Source organism: Gasterosteus aculeatus, chromosome 5, assembly GCF_964276395.1.
Source record: "Gasterosteus aculeatus chromosome 5, fGasAcu3.hap1.1, whole genome shotgun sequence".
NCBI classification, from domain to species: Eukaryota; Metazoa; Chordata; class Actinopteri; order Perciformes; family Gasterosteidae; genus Gasterosteus; species Gasterosteus aculeatus.
This window is the reverse complement of record NC_135692.1, coordinates 11,576,933-11,597,828: the sequence shown is the minus strand read 5'-3', so window position 1 is coordinate 11,597,828 and position 20,896 is coordinate 11,576,933. Positions and strand designations below refer to the sequence as shown.

The 20,896-nt window shown below is 44.0% G+C and overlaps 1 protein-coding gene across 2 annotated transcripts; it reads right to left on the bottom strand.

Annotated features, from left to right (window-relative positions):
• Positions 1 to 7,050: 7,050 nt before the first annotated feature.
• On the bottom strand, positions 7,051 to 20,217 carry LOC120819515 (uncharacterized). 2 transcript variants are annotated; one of them, XM_078103398.1, is made up of 8 exons: positions 19,968 to 20,217; positions 19,582 to 19,711; positions 18,945 to 19,045; positions 18,262 to 18,410; positions 17,090 to 17,318; positions 16,419 to 16,639; positions 7,295 to 7,466; positions 7,051 to 7,188 (listed from the first exon to the last, which is right to left on the bottom strand). In XM_078103398.1, exons 2-7 carry the CDS (start codon positions 19,698 to 19,700, stop codon positions 7,299 to 7,301), a joined length of 987 nt encoding a protein of 328 aa, XP_077959524.1. In that variant the 5' UTR covers positions 19,701 to 19,711; positions 19,968 to 20,217; the 3' UTR covers positions 7,051 to 7,188; positions 7,295 to 7,298. The 2 variants fall into 2 exon arrangements, with proteins under 2 accessions (XP_077959524.1, XP_040032926.2); XM_040176992.2 differs by lacking the exon at positions 7,051 to 7,188 and having other exon boundaries at positions 7,224 to 7,466.
• Between the last annotated feature and the right edge of the window lie 679 nt (positions 20,218 to 20,896).

Sequence of the window (20,896 nt, the reverse complement as noted above, 5' to 3'; positions counted from 1 at the left end):
GAGGAGAACGGCCCTTGGGTTTGTTGTTGGGGCCACAGCAAATTACCTTGTTTCCTGTCATCTTTGGCTTCCGTTAAATTGGAAAATTGAGTTCTGTGAGGGTGCATTAAAACCGTTAAGGCTTTCCTGTCTGAATTGGTCATCTTTTGTTTTTTTCTTTTAAATTGGAAAAAGGTCATTTAGCAGCCAGGTTGTCAGGTGCATTGCAGCATTTTCTTTTAAATTTTTTTTTTAGTTCGGTGACAGTAAATATTTATTTGTTTAATAACCCAAAGGATGTTTAAGGGCTGTAATGGAACAAATTTCATAAGATCAATTTTACATTTTCCTCCAAGCCAAAATCCACACATCTCTTCCATTTTTTTTCTTCAGCAAAGCGCCAGTTAACCACATCTGTGGTTGTGTGGCCAGGCTCTGGTTTCAAACCGCTGAAGTGTTGCAGACAGTTTGGCTCTACATGAAACCGTTACATGACAATTAAAATGGGTGATTGTGCTCCAACAGGCTGTCACGTGCATTTAACCCAACCACAAAAGGCTCTTATGTTCACTCAAGAGGGCACAGATGACCTTCAACCAGACACCTTATCTCTGTCAGAGCCGCTTTCTAATATTGTATCAAGCTAATGATGCCATTGTGCAGGAAATGGGGAAATCACATGATGCATCACAAATTTGAGTGACACGATGCAATAATGCAGACTCTTCCATAGTAATGAAGATCAAACGGTTGCCTCATTATATAACAGACTGTATTTACACATTTGAAATTGTTTTATTGCCATTGGGTTCTGAACTTCAGTGTTTCTTTTCTTTCTGACCTGGGCTTAGAACGAAGGCCTTGGTCTTGTCTTTTTTGCAGTGCATCCCGGCTGGGGAATAAAACTCCAGGTTTTCACCTCCCTCAGAGCCCCCCCCCTCTCCGGCTCGCCTGAAGGGGGCTTTTAAAGAGCTTTGGTGGGCACCACAACATCTCCTCCAGAGCATTGTAGTTACATTAGAGCCTAATTAGACGGTAGAGCTCAAGGCCATGTAAAGCACTGGTGGGTTTCACACCCGTGGCCATCCGTCTCGTTACAGCATGTGGCTGCCTGGTGAAGGGGGCTCTCACCTGGGAGCCGGGCTGCTGTTAATCAAACATCTCCGGGCGCGACGGGAGGGTCACCCATTTTGGGCATGAGGTCGCTTTTTGGCTCCCCGGGCTTTGTGCTGCAGATTAATCATTCGGTAAAGTAAAGGTTTGGATTGGTGTTTTTGGAAGAAGAAATGACACCAGATATGAACATGAACCAGAAAGTAGCAAAGGAGACTCATTTAATTTAGCTAATTGTTTCTGTACATTCAACTTTAAGCCCAAATGTAGCAGTCAACACTCACTTGAATGGATGTTGTGGAAAATCTACTTTCACGCCGCCTGTCAAACTGATGAATGTATGTAAACAGAGGTGGAGGGCAGTCAGTGCACTGGGGTCAGGTTCAAAAATGCATGACCAGGGGGCACCAGAGCTGCAGAGATTAAAGGTGAAAATAATCAGAAAAGTGAAGTTCAACCCGTGACTTTCGCTCCCTTTTTCTGCTCAGCCCCAAACAGGTGAGATATAGGGTGTTAACCATTGTTTGTTAATGTCCTCCAAGGAGGGGGGGGGGGGGGGGGGGGGGGGGCACAAGTACTTAAACTAGACGGATCCACCTCCTTTAGCAAACCACCTGCCGGGCTCCCCGTGCGAACTGATGGCACGCTGACAGACCACGCAACGTACTCCACTCGAAAACTGAGCTTGTTTCTTTGTTTGGGTGATTTGCGGTCAGCCTCGGAGTGACAGTTTTCTTTCTACTGTCAAAAGGCGATACGGTGAGGGCAGACCCCGTGGAGGAGAGGGGGGGGGGCTTTGTAAAACTTGTTATCGCCGCTTAAACTGGAATCCGATTGCAGGCCCTTTCAGGGCGGCCTCTTTGTACACTCCCCGTGTCCGTGGAACCCTCGGTGCCGTTTAATGAGTTCATGACCACGGGGCGACGGTTACAGTTTGTCCTTCCCTCAATTAGCATTCACGGTTAGCTTAGCAGAACTGATGCACCACCTCTTTGAGGCTCGAGTTACCCACGCGGCCTTGAGTGACTGCGGGCGCTATTTAACCGGCTCCCTTGTATCTATTTTGACGCGCTTCACACAACGTTGATGGAAAAATTGAACACCAATTCCAGCGCAACTAATATCAGCCAATTTAGTGCCGGCGACATACTGTTGCTCCTCGGGGAAAAAAAACAGAGGAGAGTGATCATCCTGTGCGTAACGTGTTCTGATGTAGACTACAGCTCCGAGCCATATACCTACAAGCATATTAGCACAAGGCTCTGACCTGCTACATAAAGTCCCGTGGGTCTTAAGTGACGCCACTGCGGAACCAAAGCAGCTCGGAGCCGTCGCGTGATATTACGCAGTTGATTTGGGAATCCGTGGATCAGCAGGTTGAGTATTGTTAAGAGAGCCATAGCAAATATGGAGGCCGCAGATTGTGTTCATTTATTTTAATTGCCAAACGTCCCTGTGCTACGTTGGCAACGGGAATAAAACAATCATTTCAAACCTTAAAGCCTATCGCACGTTAAAGGAGGATGCCAAAAGGAGCTTCAGTTAAAGCGAAGTTAAACGCTTAATATTTTGGCATTGCAGAGCAAAAAGGAAAGCTTTCAGCATGTTGTTAAAGTTTCCTGATCAGTGGTGCATCATCCCGATGCAGTTAAATGGCAGCAATTCTATGGAAACTACCACCCTTCATGTACAGTATAACCCTTTGAGACAGCATGCTGTGATTCAGGTGTGAAATTGCACAATTCCCAGGTTATAGCCTTCTCCAACAACGTAGATATAGAGTTCAATGAGAACAAAGAAAGGGAGAGTTCCACATTAGTAGTAGTTGATGTATACTTAGCCTGCTATTGATGCGGACGTGTTGGTTTAAACTCCAACTTAAACAGAGAATGTTATTGAAATTTAAAATACATTTGTCATTTCCTAAGTGCATTCTGTCCGAGCAACTGCAGTGCATTACAGAGTCCAATCAATGCCGCACAGAGAGAGGTGCTTTCATAAACAGCTTTTGATTATTGGACATTATTAACTTTTTGTTCCTGAATTCAGTGAAGTGAAAACGCGGCGCTGTTCCATCGACTCAAATGCAGATTAAGTAAACTAATGTGAATGCAGGGATCGATGCATTCATCGAGTGATGTTTCTCCGCGTTGTTAACGGCAATGCACTGAGAAGTCTGGCCCTAATTCATCATCATCCGCACATTATATTATTATTGATGGCCGTTGCCTTGGGCTGGGCCATTTGTTTTTCAGATTTGTGAAAAGGCAGCAGAATGCTGGATGGTTCATTCTGCAGCGCTGCACATGCTCTCTCTCCCTCTCTCTTATTCATCCTATTGATCATCATACCTCCCAATAATCTGCCCGCCTGACACATTTGACAACATTATGTGGAACAGGTCAGAGGACAACGCTAACGACACTGAATGATGGATGTCGTTATCCGCCACATTAACCTTGCTGATAGTTGTATCAGACGGCATGTTTGCACGCACGCACGCGCGCACACACACACACGCGTTATGGTTATGCCATACAAATAAAGAGCCTTCATTCAGGTGGTCCAGAGGCATGAGCTTGAAAAAAGAAAAGAAAATAAAGCACCAAACATTTGCAGATTATATATAATATCAGGGTTGTCAAAAGATGTTATAATTAAGGTTATATAGCATTTAAATTGTCACGTTTCATGTGAGGCCAGTCTTAACTGCACAAGGAGATTTTCACTGAGAAACATTATTTAACCTAAACTAAAACTACATTGTTTGGGGTATTAAAAAGAAATTCATTTCGGCACCATAAAAAAGACCTCATGAACCTCATCTCTGAAATCCATCCAAAGAAAGACAAAAGATGAGCACATATTTTGCACTGAATTTCTCTGCAAAAAATTCTTAGAAAAGCAGGTAAGAAAATGACATTGCGAAAAGAAATCCCATCCTGCGCGAGCACCGTGAGTGAAGTCACACGAGAGGTCTGTAACACCCGGCGTGAAGTGAGCCGCATGGCCGCCAAAGCGGCGCTCTGCTGCTCTCCACTCCATCCGTCCCCGCCTGGCTAATGTATCCCTCTCAATAGCCGGGGGGACAAGGGGAGAAAAGACTGTGAAGCACAAAAAGCTCCACCGGCCGCCACGTTCGCCACAGTAATTGGCAAGGAAGCATCATTTCATCATTTCATTCACTCCTGTGTGTCTTTTGTTGCCTCGCAGGTTGTGATGCTTTTGAGGGTTGTTTAAAGATTTCTACCGCCGCTGCCTGTTGCTACCCATTTATTTATTCCCCTGTGAATGTGCGACTAAAACATGCTTTCATTTTTTTTTGGGGGGGGGGGGCGTTAAAGTGTATTAATAACTCTGCATTCAATAGTCTTGATGATACTTCTGATGTTCTGCAAGAGAAGAAGATTTAATCTCCTCTGAACCCTGCAGCTTTCAGTTACAGGTTTGTTGTGGCCGTTGTCTCCTTTCATCTCCACATTGTAGAAGTAGTATGAAAGCCTGCAAAATGTAGCTGGTAGTTATGTTTTCACCACAATTACGCTTTTAAAAAAAGCATCTTTTTTTCTTCATAGGCGCTCTTAACCCTCTGATTCACCAGCTTTATAAGAATACATGGTGCTAACAAAAGGTCTGTCTGCTTATTTGTATTTTCACAGATTCTCAGCAGTTTATACAGCCGTAGCCGTACACATTGTAAATTTGTCCATTTGCTTCATGACCAATTACCTGCAGTAATAATTGAAATAATTGGAAATTGTTGTCATGTTAGTAGTGTCACTGTGAGCATGTCTGTCTAGATACCAGGGCTGACTGGATAGAAGAGAAGCAAGGTGATGCTGGATATTAATGCACTCAAGGCTGCAGTGAATTTGACTGTTCGCATTGTGTTTGTGTAAGGGCACAACCAGAGCCAAGAGTCACTGCTAACAGTTCCCCCACTTACAGTAAACACAGCTCAGACCCTTGGTACAACACAATCTCATTTCTAGGGCCCTTTACAGATGAAACGGGCTTCCATCTCAGACAATATTACAGTTAAAAAGAGTGCGTTGACCTCCGTCTGATCAGAACCTTTGAGCCAGTCACGCTGAAGAAGCAAAATTGCACAAGATGGGGGCTCACATAATACGGTCAAACAGTTTTTAAACAGACTGCATCAGCATTCAAAGTGTTTCGAAGCATTTTTAGAGAGGGGAATAAACAGTTATGTCCTTGAGTACTGAACCCGTATGAATGCCGCACTGTGGTTGAGGCAGCGGCGGCTCATTCTTTCGCATATGTCACTTGAGAGGGATCTGTCCTTTATGTCCCGGCTGCTCTACAGTTGCATGTCCTGTACAAAGGGGAGGTCAAACCAGTCCCCTGACCCGGCAGCCCTGTGGACCGTGCAGAACGGCGAGAGGTCAAAGTGGGTCTTGTTGCAGGGTCAAGACTTGTACTTCATCACTCTCCACGTCTTTCTGTACGTCAAAACATGTAACCTAGAGATCCTCTGGATAATACATGAAGCACATGTTTACTGCAAACCAAAACATATTTACAACTGATTGTGTTGTGCAATAGATTCATCCTAAACTCCATTTGCGGGAGCACTTTTAACAGAACCCTCATTGATTTGGTTTCCAGAGGAATTGCAGCCCGGGATCACTTTACCTTGTTACCTTGTCGCACAATGTTCTGGTCTGATCTCCATGTCCATTTCCGCTCCGCTTCCCCTCCTTCTCGCCGGCGCGCTGCCCGACAAGAGTTCTCTTTGTCCCCGTGGTCAGTCATCCGTTCCTAATATCCAGACTTTTACCGCACGGGAGACGAGCTGCATGCTTTCAGAGAGCAGAGCCGGCAGTTGATGGCTGCACTCCATCTTCCAAAGGATGCTTTGAAGAAACCTCCGGGCTCAGTGACTATGAATAACAAGCATTAAATCATCAGATTTTTTTTTATTTCACACACGTGTACAAATACAATTTATACACCATAAAAATCACTTGTAGATGCCACATCAACCGTGCTTTAATGAATCAACTCAAGGGTATGGTTGTAACTGTAAAAGTTGGCTTGAAAGTGCTTTAAGTAAAAAAATTGAAAAAAAGAATTACATATTGTAATGTCTCACAACGCCTCTTATGCCAGATTTTATAAAATTGTCAATATTGTAAATAAGTGTAGTGGCGAAGACAGTAGCTGAGGACCATCATTAGAAATCAGATTTTGCAAATATGTTTGCAGGCAATAAATTAATCGGAACATTCAAGCAATATCCGAAAACAGCCGGTGTAGAAAACGTGCACTTACAAACGCAACGGTGCCGTTTGTCCAGTCTCTCCCTCAGGTAAAAACAGTAAACAGACATTTGAAAAACGCGAGGGGCTTGAGTACAGTGTAATGATGTTTCAGGTAGAAAGATGCCATGCAGAGAGATACCATCAACACAAGAGAGCTCCTTCTATTGCATTAGCTAAAGGCACCGATATCTCCATGTAAATAACTTCGTTTCGGCCGCTGCCAGGCAAAGAAAATACAATTGCTAGCTGTTAGCGCGGCCCCGCGCGCCTGGTAGCTGAGGGAAAGTGGCTCCGACAGTCAATGGCAGCGGGGAGGCTGCGCCTGTGCGCTCTTTAATTTGTTATCGTCTCCCTGTGCGACGGAGCATATTAATAAAGCACCTCAGAGCTGCACTTTCTAAACAGACCGTAAATCACTGCACATTCAACCCACGCAGGCGGGTAATCGTACAGGTGGAGGCCACCGGCTTTTAACCGCCACAATTAACACGTGAAACACTTCACTCGGGAAGCGATGTGACACAATCAGCTGGCGTAATGATTAGTTAATGGCTGGTGTAAAGTGTGGGCCGGCCCTAGAAATTCAAAACAAGAGAAAGTTAATCAGCCTAATTGAAACCATTTGGTATTAACATAATATTACCACTGCAGAATCGGGGATCTTTCAATAAATGCTCACTGAAAACGTATGTTTGAGCTAAATTAGTTTCCTTTTTTTTTTTTGCATCTGAATAATTGTAATTAAGAATGCTTCCTCTCCCCGGAGAGCCACCTCGGTTGCCATTTCGTTGACTGACACACACACACACACACACACACACACACACACACACACACACACACACACACACACACACACACACACACACACACACACACACACACACACACACACACACACACACACACACACACACGCTGTCAGTTGCTGAGGAAGATGCTGTGAATGGTGTTTGCTGGGATTTTGGCATCTTCTTCCTCCCCGCTGATTCTGAAGATCACAGCGGTGTTGGAGGGGATGGTGATGGAGGCGTTCAGGGATTTACCCAGCCAGCCCTGAGATCCACGCTTGTACATTTTGACGGTCACCTGCAGAGTAGCACAGAGATCGGGTCACCATTGAGATCGTAAAGCGAACCGTCATACAGAAGCAGGGGTGCTGTTCTTGGATACAGAACAAGGCTCTTGGAGGCGACCCCCGGGACCTCGGCCTGGAGCAAAGCAGGCGCTCACGACTTTCACATTTGACCTCTACGTGGACGAGCTGTTGCTTTGTCTGTGGGTTTGTCGGCTGAAGATCGACATAAACACTGATCATGAGGTCTGAGAGCGGATCAAATTAAAACGTCCGTCAATCTCTAGTTTGAACTAATATTGATTTGAGGTAAATATGTTCTTCTTAGACAAACTTAATCGATTATTATTTATTTGAGGGTCCGTTACAGTTTTAAACGTGTGTCTAGTTTTCTACTAAATATATTAGAGAGTAAAACTAATGCCTTCTCCCTTTTATTGGAAGATAACGCTTTAACAAAGATCCTCCTTAGGAACCAATTAGTCATCCACTGAAATAGAGTTAAAAAAAAGGAATATTTTTCACAACCCTGCAGGATTTTTGTGAAAGGATTTTGGAACGACTTTCTGAAACAGAATAAATATTAAATTAACCTCGTTCTCACTCTGAGCTTTTTTTAATTCCCCTCCATATCTCAAATGGAGACACCTCTCTTGATTTTTCTGTAGGTTGTAGGCCATAATACGCTTTAACATTACACCAATACCGCCTGCTATGTTTGAGCCTGACAATAGAAGCCTTAACTAGATTTAGACATGCAGGTAATTGAACCACATCCATTTCAAAAAGAATGCCTCGCTGCATCTCTTGTTTGGCTGCATTTACAGGGCATAACAGAATAGTACGGCGCCTTTTCACAGTTCCATTTTCTTTCACTTTAGCATTAGGCAATTTTTCAATTATTTTTTTTCCATGTTCTTTCATCCGCGGCTTTCCATAATGTCTGGGCCTTTTAGTTAATGGTAGCGACAGTCAGAGCCCAGTATATCGGCCCTTGTCCATTTTGCAGGTCATTGTGGGAGCCCAATAGGCCTTTTATTACACCGACATCAAAAGGCAGATAAGCATTAGAGGTGGGGAGAATACCCTGCACTAGATATGTTCCCTCTTTCCTTTGTCTGCTATTGAAAGTGATCATTTTAATAGTGAAGAGGTTGGTGAGCTTTGGGGCTGATGGGAAGTGCGACACCCCTGACGGCCTACGAATATGAGCGAAGTCGATAACACAACACGAGCACACAGCACACCCTCAACACCTGCGCACTCTCGCTGCTAACCTAATTATCTGCAACAAAGGCCGGTGCCATTTCAGACACATCTTTCCACCATTTACTTACTTATTACTGCGCATTAAAACAGGGAGAAAACGAGGAAACCCCCCGGAACAATTGTGTCTTATATTGCAGCCACGGAGCCATGGCCGAATGCCACATGGCTTGTGTTACAATAGCATCAGACACTTCAGAATGAGTGTCTTTTAATTTAGAATGCATGAAAAAAATGTGGTCATGACAGCTGGTGGCAGGGAGGCACATAAACCAACACAAAGACACCACAAAGGGATTATTCTATCAAATCACACACACAAACCTAATAGCAGTAATCTGCAATTAACTCATTTGATGGTAAGTAAAGTTGAGTGCGTCCGTCTTTGTGGCACAGACACAATACTGTTTTTGCATCACATTAAAAAAACCTGACAGGCAGAAGAAAAAATATTCACGTATAGCCAGAGCAGCAGGAGAGGCTATGAAGCACACATGCTGCCTACGTGGGAAAGCATCATGAAGCATTTACCTCCATGATTAAAGAATTAAAGAAAAATGTGTGAACTCCTGATCTGCTTTGGACAGCATCGAATTCCTGTCGGAGGATGTCATGTTTTTGTACAAGGATTCATTGTGGATGAATTGAATTCTATTTTTTTTGTAGCATTGACTGAAGGACTGAATGCCATCAAATTGCTAAATCATTTAGAGTTGATATGTGCATATGGAATCTTATTGTAATTAGTTACTAACTACACATGTAGTTAGTTTGCACAGATGTGTAAATAAATATCAGATTGAACATCAAATAATAAATATCAGATCATTAGTATTATTAATATTATTGGGAGTTTCCCACGGAACCTGCAGTTTGGGGCTAAAATGATGTATTACATACCAACATATTCACTGTGAACCACACAGTTAAACCCAGATGTTTTAACCAAAACATAAATGATTGTATCCTTTGAAATCAAGGGAACCTGAAGTGATGTGATTAACTGCTGGACTCGGCCGTGTTGCGCCACACACAGGAAGGAAGCGTGCAGCCGTCTTTGGCAGAAGCTCAAATTCTGTGTGGTCGAGGTCGCCCGGCAGCTGTTGTTGAGCAGAGCACGCGTGTGTGTGTGTGTGTGTGTGTGTGTGTGTGTGTGTGTCAGGTACAGTAACTGTCACTGCGCGTTCTCAGTCTCAGTCACTTGAGCCAAGTGTCTCAGGGTAAAGACAATAATGTATCTAAATGACAACAGAATAAAGTGTAAAAGGAGTAGCTTACATTAAAATTATATATATATATATTTGTTTTGTGCAAACTGCATGCTAACGGCAGCAGCCACATCTGCACATCCATCAACCAGACAAAGAAAAATCAATAGTTGGGGAAAATAATGTCTCCCTTTTGACAGTGAAATGTCCACAAGTGTACCAGAATCATTACCATTACAAGCACAGACAGGCCTGAATGTGTGTGTAACACCTAATGGGGAAGGCAGGTCCCTTGGGGCGAAGGTTGGGTGTCACACAAAGGGCTAAGAGCTCACCTAACGGAGTCTACCCCCGATCCGCCTCTCACTTTCGGTGTGTGTCGGGGGCGGGGGGGTGAATGAGATCACTCCTCACATTTCAGCCAGACAAACTCCGTCTTCTTATTTACCGTCTGCTAACAGTCGTGAATCCTGCCTCTGGTTCACCGTTCACCTTTTGCCCTCTTCAACTCCAGAGCACAGCTCCTTCTGACGTCTCCTCACCTGCCGGCTCACACGGGTCTCGCCGGTTCGCCCGTCGTCTCCCTGTAGGGACGTCTTTGCGCTGTGACTTCGCACATCTTAATTATTTAATTATAAAAGCAATTAATTTGCGATCAGAGGTCTGACGAACCCCAATAACGCGGAGAACCGCAGTCATTGGGTATCGGGACGTGTCAACACCTGTGTGTGTATTGCCATTCATAAAGTTCAGATTCCCCTGCTGATAAAGGCCAAAGAACCCCAGCGGGGTATCAGTCAGCGGGGGGTGGAGGGGCGTCACCTGGAGCAATGGGTGCAGTGTTTCAGCTGAACTCTGAGCGAGCGTAACGCCACACCGGCTTCAGACGGCGCGCTCTTTGTTTCCGGGCCGTGTCTCACCAGACACAGACGGGGAGGAACACCGGGTAACACACCTGTGTGACGACGCGCCAAATGGGATGGGAGCTGCCGAGAGGGGCGGCGGTTTTGGGACGCATTTAAACAGGCAATTAGGTAAACACTAGTGTGGACTAAATTAACAACGTGCTGAGAGAGTGAAGATGGGTGCCAAAGAGGCTGATGTATCAATCGCTCTGGATGCTTTCTTTTTTTCATTTTTTATTAACTGAAAGTAAATCAATCGCGATCTTCAAAGTGCTGGTTTTAAATGAACCATGTGATCAAAAGCAGCAGCTCCAGATGTGGAGCGAAAAGCAGGAAATCCCTGCGTTTGTGGGTCTGCAACCAGTGAGATCTTAACAAAAAAAACAACCTCATGGGTTCATTCATTTTATTCATCAAAAATGCACTTTAGCACGAAAAAGGAGGAATTAATTAGTATGAGTCCAATAACTTATTGTCCAACAAATCACCTGAACAAAATCCTCAAACGTCAAAATGGAGCTCCAGGTGTGTCCCATTTATCAAGACGCCGGAACTGTGTGACATGACCGACCACGTCAACAAATACATTTGTCTAAACCGATGAACGAGAAACATTGCTGGTTAAGTACTGAATAGCTACTTCTGCTTCCAACCAACCTGCCTCAGCTAACAGGAAGCCATTAGGCTGTCGGCAACAACCATTTACATCCATTCACCCGGCTCGGACTTTATTTCCATCCACATAAGTGCATTTTCTGCGGGAGGTTAAAATATGAATCCCCCTCCTTTTTTTCCCTCAATGGGTCTGGTTGTCTGGCCGACTTGAGGGGGGGCACAATCTATGACTGATTTAATTTGCTCTTTACGAACATCTCTAACAGCATTACCCCCCAGAGCATACAGTGACTGCCCCCATCTGACTCCATTAACTCCCAAATCGGGTTTAAAGACCATATTGATGCCGTCCGTTATTAAGGGTGATTATCAAAACAACAGACAATGGGCCAAAGTGTCTGTTAACTAGCTTATCCATAATTTCACGTAACTGTAACAGATGGCAAGGCTGTCAATTACATGCTGTATCTGCTGCGCGCACAGCGGCCACACACTGTCTGGATATGCAGCGTATTAGCCTTCACATTAAAAGAACGATAGTCTGCTGTCAGAGGAAATGAACTAGGCGGGCAAAATAAACTACCGTGTTAAATGTCGAACATGCGTCATTATGAGAAAACAGCGAGAACTTTTACCATTACCAAAAGACGTATTTTTTTTTTTTTCCAGATATCACCGGGGGGAGGGGTTCTATTTAATAATGATAAAATAAAATAAAAAAAGTCAGAGATAAAATTTTTGCCAGTCCACTTCACCACCTTTATTCTCCTCAATTAACGAGAATGGCTTTTGAAGCTGTAATTAAGTGTCTCTGCTCCACTCGGCCTCTTCATTATTCATGACTCCCCATTGATCATATCTTACAAGCTACACTGTGGGGACCGCTGTAATATCCTGAATCCCCAAAACAAATAGCTGAGCTGCCCGAGTTAAAATGAACATCTTGGCCAGTGACCAAAGAAAAGTCTCCATTAGATACTAAATCTAGCTTTTGATGCTAAATTGGATGATGGTCAGCGAATCATTAATAGGAAAAATCTTGTATGCAGCTTTTGGTCTTATTAAATATATCAGAGCAAAGGTCTGGGTAATAATGAAATAGGATCCTTTATTGAACTCACGTGGAGCCATATTAGTAGGCTATGATCATATCACTGTTGCAACTAACGATTATTTCATTACCAGTTAATCCGCCCGTTATTTTCTTAATTAATCATTTTGTCAATAGAATAGTGTAGAAATGCTGAAATCAGTTTCCCGGAGCCCAAAGTCATCTTACCGCTTGTTTTATCCAACTACTAGTGAAAAACTCTATTGTCATATTACTGTATTAGTACAGTGCAATAATATGAAATAGTATATTTTACAATTTTATATTATTGTACTGTACACCACGATGAAATAAACCTTACAAACATACAAGATATATATTGGTGTTAGACATTTACCGGTGTCTGGCAAAACCGCAGCTCATTTCACATTCAAAGCATATTAATGGCTTGGGCCTTTATTTTAAACATGTATTCAAATTTCCTGAAACGCAATCTCCACGTGTGTTAAGTAGGAATGTGTAAAACATGAACTCTACTGGTTGATGTTTAACTAAATTAACAAAAGAGCGCTTGAAGAGCCCTCAAACACGCCTGGTATTACGTGCTGGGGTGGGAATTTGGAGGAAACACATCGAGTCATCTTCAATTTGACAGATGCAGAATCTCTCCACGGGACTCTTCACTGTGGCTTAGTGCTTGAGTGAAAAAATAGATTTTTACCAAGTTTAATCACACGCTATTACAAGGCAGCTTTTATCATTGCCTTCCACTGCGTAAGTGCTGGTGTCTTCACTAGTTCATTACGGACACTTGTGATACTGCAGCACCCTTCTCATGTGTAATTGCATGGTTAGCTTTCCTCTGTAGCTTCACACACACACACACACACACACACACACACACACACACACACACACACACACACACACACACACACACACACACACACACACACACACACACACACACACACACACACACACACACACACACACACACACACACTCCGCAAATTATTTCCAATTCCAGTTTTCCGAAGAGAGCAATGCTGCAATCACAGAAAACTGAACATCCCGCTTATCTCCCCACAATTTTCTTTTATTTCTTTAGTACAGAAAATCATTCTTTCACCAGTCGGGTTCTTGATGAACCCGATGAACGCTGAACTCTAAGGGACTGGAAATCTGATTTAAGTGCACTTACTGCGAGAAACAACTTAAATATCTTTGGTAACGGAAAATACACATTTCTGTGTTGTTTTTGTGGTCAGCAGCATTCACTCACAAGTACACAGGCTTTTAAAGTAATTACAGGCACTGCCACGTTCGTACAGTCATTTGTTAAGAAAATCACATTTTATAGAGCATATAAAAGGATTCTGACATACAGGTGAATGGCATGTTTTATAAATATAAATAGGGGCTACCTATATTTTCTGTCAAGGGGGAAATAATCCCCCCCCTCTACATAAAAAGAAAGCAAAAAGCTGCAGCGGCTGCCAACATTATCTATTTAGACAGCAGAATTTGCAGGGCTTTGTAAACGTCCGGCTCCTGGCCCTTTGTGCGCCTCCATTCATTACCACCACAAAGCAGTTGATGTCTCCCCTTTCTGCCTTTTCTGTGCCGAGCACCGGGGGGGGGGGGGGGCGCTTGCCCGACAGACCCCCTCGTTACAGGCCCGTGGCGCGTGCTGCCCGGGAGACGGCCGCGCGGAGGGGAATGCCGGAAAAATGAACAAGCCACATCTGTGCGGCATCTGTAAGGCAGTCGGAAAGACGAGCGCGAGTATCCACGGCGACCCGGCAGTCGGATCATTGGTCAGCCGAGATGTCGGCCTGTGAATCTGTCAGCCTGTATCGCCCGGTGGCTTCTCTCCTATCAATCAGCTGACGTGGTTGCGGTAGTCGAGTTACGCTCGTAGGAACTCAATTGTTGTTTTCTCAGCTCTGCAATTACTGGACACTCCATACGCGGGGGCCGAGAGGAAGGAGGATTAGTTTACTTATTTATTTTCAACGCGGGACTCCCGTTTATCCTCCTCCTCGAGGAACTGGATTATATGAACTGGTAGAAGGAAGTCGCAATTTCAGAAGAGGAGATGACATGAAGATGACCAACATAAGTAGTCTGCACTTTAAACTATGACATGAATAGATCTTTAGCCCTTTCTCCCTCTCTCTCTCTCCCCCAAACACGCACACCCAACGTAATTACCCCTCAATCCATACAAATTGAATGAAGCCAGACCCGTGGTCTAAGAATATAGACCATAATTAATAAATTACAGCCACTCTACTCAATCATTCTCCACTTTGGGGACATGTAGACGTCCCGCTCTCCTCAGAGTAATCGACGGAGGCCACAGGAAAAACACACCTAGTGCCTCCACGGTGGCTTGGTGGCTGCATCTGGTGCCGCTTCTCGCGACCAAACAGATGCCCGAGTGAAACCGTGGCTCATATCGCAGATCTTCTATCCTGCGTGTTTACAAGTAACAAATCAAAAGCATGCATTATTTCTGGGCTCTGAAAATACGCCTGGGGGAGCTATCAAGTTCCTTTGCCACCCCCCCCCCCCCCCCCCCACGAGCTTCCCCTCGCAGCTGCTGCACACGAGAGAAGATACGAGGGAGGGGGGGGGGGTTCAAAAGAGTGGGTGAGACAGTCATCAAAGCCTCAAAGAGCAAATGTTACGTTTCGTACAAAATCTAGGGTGAAAATCTAACTTTCTTTGTGGATATCGCGGCTCAATGCCTGGAATCTTAAAAAGGGAAACAAACATATGCACCTGTCTACTGTAATTGAACATGTCATGTTATGGTGATGGGATATTCACCATATAGTCTCGTTTCTGGATGATGTATGGGGCACGGCTACGCCTCCATTTACAAATATATCTTTGAAAATAATATATTTTGTTGTCGCCGCGTGTGTCCCCTTGGGCGAGAAAAGGGCCCACTGGAGACTGTCTAATGATTGTTGGGTCATGTATCAAATACACAGCAGCTGGAGGCGAGACTACATACAGTCTGGATGTTTGGGGGGGTGAACTAAAGCCTGAGTGGAGTGTGAAAGGAAAACCACGAGTGTTTTGGTGCTCAGGGTGGGTGAGGAATCCGTAATGGATGCTGACCAGGAGCCGTACCCACCGGACCTTAAGAGACCTCTGACCTTTGTCTTCATTCAGAGAATTTCTCTAACAAGTGGTATTGAAGCACCATCGCACAACAACGTAAAATTTAATGGTTGTGAGTGATTTCAAGTATAAAAAAAAATAAATTAAAAAAAAGTGAGTAAATATCAAGCTTACATTCAATGCAACATTGACCACTAAGATGCCATTTCATGCCACTGGGAGGGCCAACGTGTAACCAATTAGCCAAATCATTGCCTTCCAATAGCATAAACAATAATTATCAACCAATCAGATCAGAGAATGTGAGTACGCTCAAATGATGCTAATTCGCATTCAATTGCCTTGCAGGCCGGCAGAGTCACTTACCGCAATAAAAAGACTGAAGAGTTAAGGCAGTAATTAACTCTAGGGGTGTTAATTGGAAATGAACTGCCAGCGCGTACGAGTGTGAAACCTCTTCTTTTAGATTTTATTTTTCTGCGCTCAGTCTTATTACTTTACTTCTAATATATAAACACGCAATTTTGAATTTCGAATCGAGTGTTGATACAGAAGTAGTTTGACCTTTATTTTAGAACCCTTTTACAGTTTTCATATAATTGTCGCTGTGATGTTCTTTAACCTCCAGCCCAAATCAAACCATCACAAAGTACTACTGCCACCTGCTGGTCTTCACATTCACGCAGGCCTTCTCGCTTTGCATTTGTATTTGGAGCCGTTGACCCGGCATTCGAGCGGGGCGTTCAAACACCCCGTACTTCTGGTTGATCACGGTGGACTGACCTGAGGGGTGTGACCCAGCAGGGCCCACAGCGAGTCAGCCGACAGGGCCCCGACTCTGGAGAACTCCAGTGTTTCCGTCTCCTGTCGGTCGAGAGCGATGTACTGGCAGCCCTGGAAGTCTCCCTTCAGCTGCTCGCCGCAGTGCAGACTCACCAGATCCCATGTGCCCACCCTCCTCAGGACCCCCCGCACGGACTCCATCTGTGAGTACGACAGACGACCTGTCAGGACAGAAGAGCAAAGGAAACATTGAGCAGAACGGCGACCGGGTTGCATTCCTGTAAGGCGTTTTTCAAAATGTAAAAATCCCGTTTGGTCGGTTTAAACATTGGCAAAGTCATTTAAATTATAATGCCATCTTAAGTACTTTTAGAGCGTTCATTTTACTGGTTTGAAAGAGAAAATGGGAAATGAGGGATGACGCCCAACAAAAGGTCAGACTCAGGAGAGAACAAGGCAGACCACTGAACTAGAATCAATAGAAACAACCTGGATGATTAAACGTTTTAAAAAAAGGAGGGATTACCAACTAAAACATCTTGAACCTTTATTACTCACGCCATTGTAATTTGATCTTATTTTCAAACAAGTGATTTGGAGACTGCACTTCCTTTTCGTCGAGCATCAATTGAATATACTCCCAAGTGTTAATGTTTTATGCAACCGCTCACCGGAGAGCCAGGATGGAGTCAGTGCATCGGATATCCAGGCCATGTAGCCCTCCCTGAAAGATCGGAGGAAGTCGTCCGTCTGGCCGTGAGAGATCAGCTCCCTCCTCTTCCTCAGCTCCTCGTCTAGCTGGCAGTCTGGAGAGAGGAAGATCACCCTGGGGAAGAAGAGGCTTTGCCGCACAGACACTCCACTTCTCTTCAAATGGCCGCGCAGGTTAGCGGTCTTGGTCTAGAGGGGAAAAAAATAATAAGTAATATGATGTTAGTTTTCGGATTTTATCATTTCGTCTTTACGAATTAAGGAAACAATGAACATGGATACTTTTTGTAACAAATCAAAATGTGTTAGTGCTGTTTAGGGCTCTTTTGACAGCAGCCATTTGAACAAGTCATTGCGGGGAGAACGCAGATGTAACTCATAACACAAATGATGTCCCTGGTTTTGTGCGCACTCAAAGACTGACACATCACATTGAATGGGATCATCATTTAATTTAACAGTTGCACCCCTGCAATGTTTCCCCTGCTATAACGTGTCAAAATGCACAGTGTTTAAGGGGCTTCTAGATCTTCAAATAAATAGATTCAACTAACATGGATAATTAATCATTGGCAAATCAATTAATCTGATTACCAGTTCAACATTGGGAGTTTATTTTATTAAATGCTTTTCAGTTTGGGGAAAAAAAAAAGACCCACTGAAAGACATCATACAGACGGAGAATCTGTGTCTGCTTTGTATGGAATAATTAAGTTAATATGCTCGTGCGGAACTATGTGAACAATGCGGTGTGTGTGTGTGTGTGTGTGTGTTTGCCATCAGTCCAAACGGAGCGTCTATAGAGATGGAAATGAACGACTCCTGACAGACCCACGCACATAAGGTGACAGCTGTGTTTAGGCACCTGCTCGCTTTCGCTCCCCTTTCTGACCATAATTATGGTCTTTCAAATGAAGAGCGGCCACTCGGAAAGTTTGGGAAGCCCCATTGTGGTGTTTCAAATTTCCATATAAATTATAATTATGGTGACTCAGAATCTCTTCACCCAGCTGAAGTTTGGGTTGAAAACAATGTCCTGGACAACTGATTGCACCTTGGACACAAGAGGGCCAGACCGTTTGACATTCAGGCTTTCAATATGTTATTTCAGTATTTTTTCTTTTTTTTTTACCATGATAGCTTTGAGGGGATCTTCAATCTGCTCAATGCAAGTATTGGTAAGATTTTGCTCCTCCTCCTTCACCTGCACGTGCCAGTTGTGGGTGCGAGCAGACACTGTGCCTCTCCAGGGTTTTACATCCACGCAGAAGATCCCCTGGCCTTTTGGTAAAGAGAAGAAAACCCGATGGGAAGAGTTACTGAGACACAATACGAGTAGAATACAATAGAAACTCTTGTTATTTCTGTAGCCAAAACCTTTAGGAAAAATGGGTAAAATCCTCCATCAATGTCCATTTGATATCACGATAGCACTTTGTATTATGATATAAAACATTTTATAGAAATTAATTTGCTTAACTACTTCTGGATATATAAATAATTGGATTACGAAACTTTAATGTGAATATGAAGATGTTTTGACACGTCACAAAGGGTAACAAAACTATACGGACGACTGGATTCCATTTGGTGCCTTTAGTTTAATCGTGTTGGTGCTCATTCCGTCACGGCTTACAGGAACACTTTAATAAAGCCTTTTCTCCGCTACAATTGTGACTTGACACGGCCGGGTAAACACAGGAATAAATTATCAAGTTAATAACGGCTCTACTCAGTGTGTCACTGCCATTCCAGTAACTCTGCAATTTACTGCACACATATTTCATGAAATGCCGTTTTATTGTGGATACCAACCCGTGAGGATAACCATGTCGATCTCGTTTTTGGCGGCCTGAAACTGGTCGCGGATACGCAGATTGCTGTAGACGTCTTCCTTTCTAATCCCGGTGAGTTTCCTACGAGTAAAGTACATACGGAAAAGACAAGAATATAAAAAGACAATAAGAGGTATTTTGTGCAAAAAGAACACTCCTGAACCTGCGTTAATAGATTTGGCCCCTGAAGAGCCGTGGAATAAACTACGTAAATATTCACTTTTTATAGAGTTACCACAGAAAATGTGTTGTGCACGTCCAACAGACACGAAGCAACATCAGCATTCAGTCGGAGTTGTGTTTCGATCCGTTACACTGATGCTAGTGCAGTATTCCCCTTCCTTTTAGCTCGGTTTTAGTCTCCACCCAGTCCTCTAGCTGCGTTAGCTGCTAAATGCTGCACTGAGTTATCCAGCAAGTTGCTGACATTGTCTGCCTGCCGTCGGGCCTTCCAGTGTACGGAGGTCTTCTTTCAGGGAAAACCCGAGCGGAGCAGTGAGAGGGGTCTGTAAAACCCAAACGATGAGCTGACAGGTGCCGTGCAGCCTGGTGGGAAGTACACAGCGAGATGTACAGATGGACGTATCAATCCAACTTTACACAGGCGCACTGCTCACCTGACATGTTGTACAAAGTCAGGTAGCGTTGGGGTCGCGTGTGGGCTTTGGCTTGGACCACCTTCTGGGGCTTTGGAGCTGAGGTGGAACTGTGTAAACAGACTTCCAAGCCGAGGCATCTTGAATTTATCTGGGAGGAAAAAAACAATAAGTAACAAAATGGTGTCACGTGGTGTTTAGACATTACTCAACATGTTGCTCCAGGCAAATCAAACTTGTGTCTACTGAAAACAAACTCTTATTCTAAATTCTTATTCTTATTCTAAAGCACGCCGACTGCTACGTTCGGGCTTTAAAGCGTTGATGACGTCACTTGAATTACAGGCGCCTGTAGGGAAGAAGAAAAAATGAAAAAAGAAGATCTCTGAAACACAAACAATACGTACTGCTGGAGTCTTTTGCTGCTTAAAGAGCCGTTTGAGGAGGGAGACGAGGACATTCAGCTGGACATTTCCGCAGCGTTAAAGTCTCCGCGTGTCTTTCCGACTGCTGAGCACCGTAACTCGACCCAGGAACGCCGTGTCACGACCCCCCTCCAGCCTCCCCCCTGCTTCGCCGGCAGCTCTTCCAATGTTCCTGGAAGACGTAAACAACCCACCACGTGGGGACACCTGCAGCGTCATGTTTCGCGTGTGTGGGGGACATGACGTCAGAGCGCGTCACTTTGACTTTGAGCGCATTTAAAGGAGACGAGTTGTTGTTGACAAGATGTGGTGGAAGAAAACTCCGCAGTGGAAAAAACCTTCACGTGGCCCAACTGAAAGTGTGTGTGTGTGTGTGTGTGTGTGTGTGTGTGTGTGTGTGTGTGAATGTGCTCGGGTATTAAAAGTCCCCTTCTGAATGTGATGCTTGATGATTATGACATATGTCCGACGACCAGGTCCATTTATTAGCTGTTCCTGAGCTTTTGATAATATATCATACATCTCAAAAATTGGTGCATTTTGAGTATAATTCAGTTGGTCATAGATATTGAAAGACGTTTCTAAAAGTTAGAACTAGCCGTGGTAAGAGGACGGAGGAATTGATTGTGATATAAGAACAAAACATGCTCAGATTCAAACTTCTATCCCCTTAGAATAAAAGTCTGTAGTATCATATTCAAGCAAACACCAAACATTAACGAATAGAATTCCAACACTATTTAAAACCGTTTTGTCAGCAGTTGTTGCTTTGTGTTTGATAAAAATAATGGAGAAATGTCAAACATTTCACAGCATTACAGGTTTCTACAATCAAAGAACATGAGTCATCTGTGCCTCAACAAACTCTGAAAGATGGAAAAGTCAAATAGATATTTCTCTGTCTGGCCTCA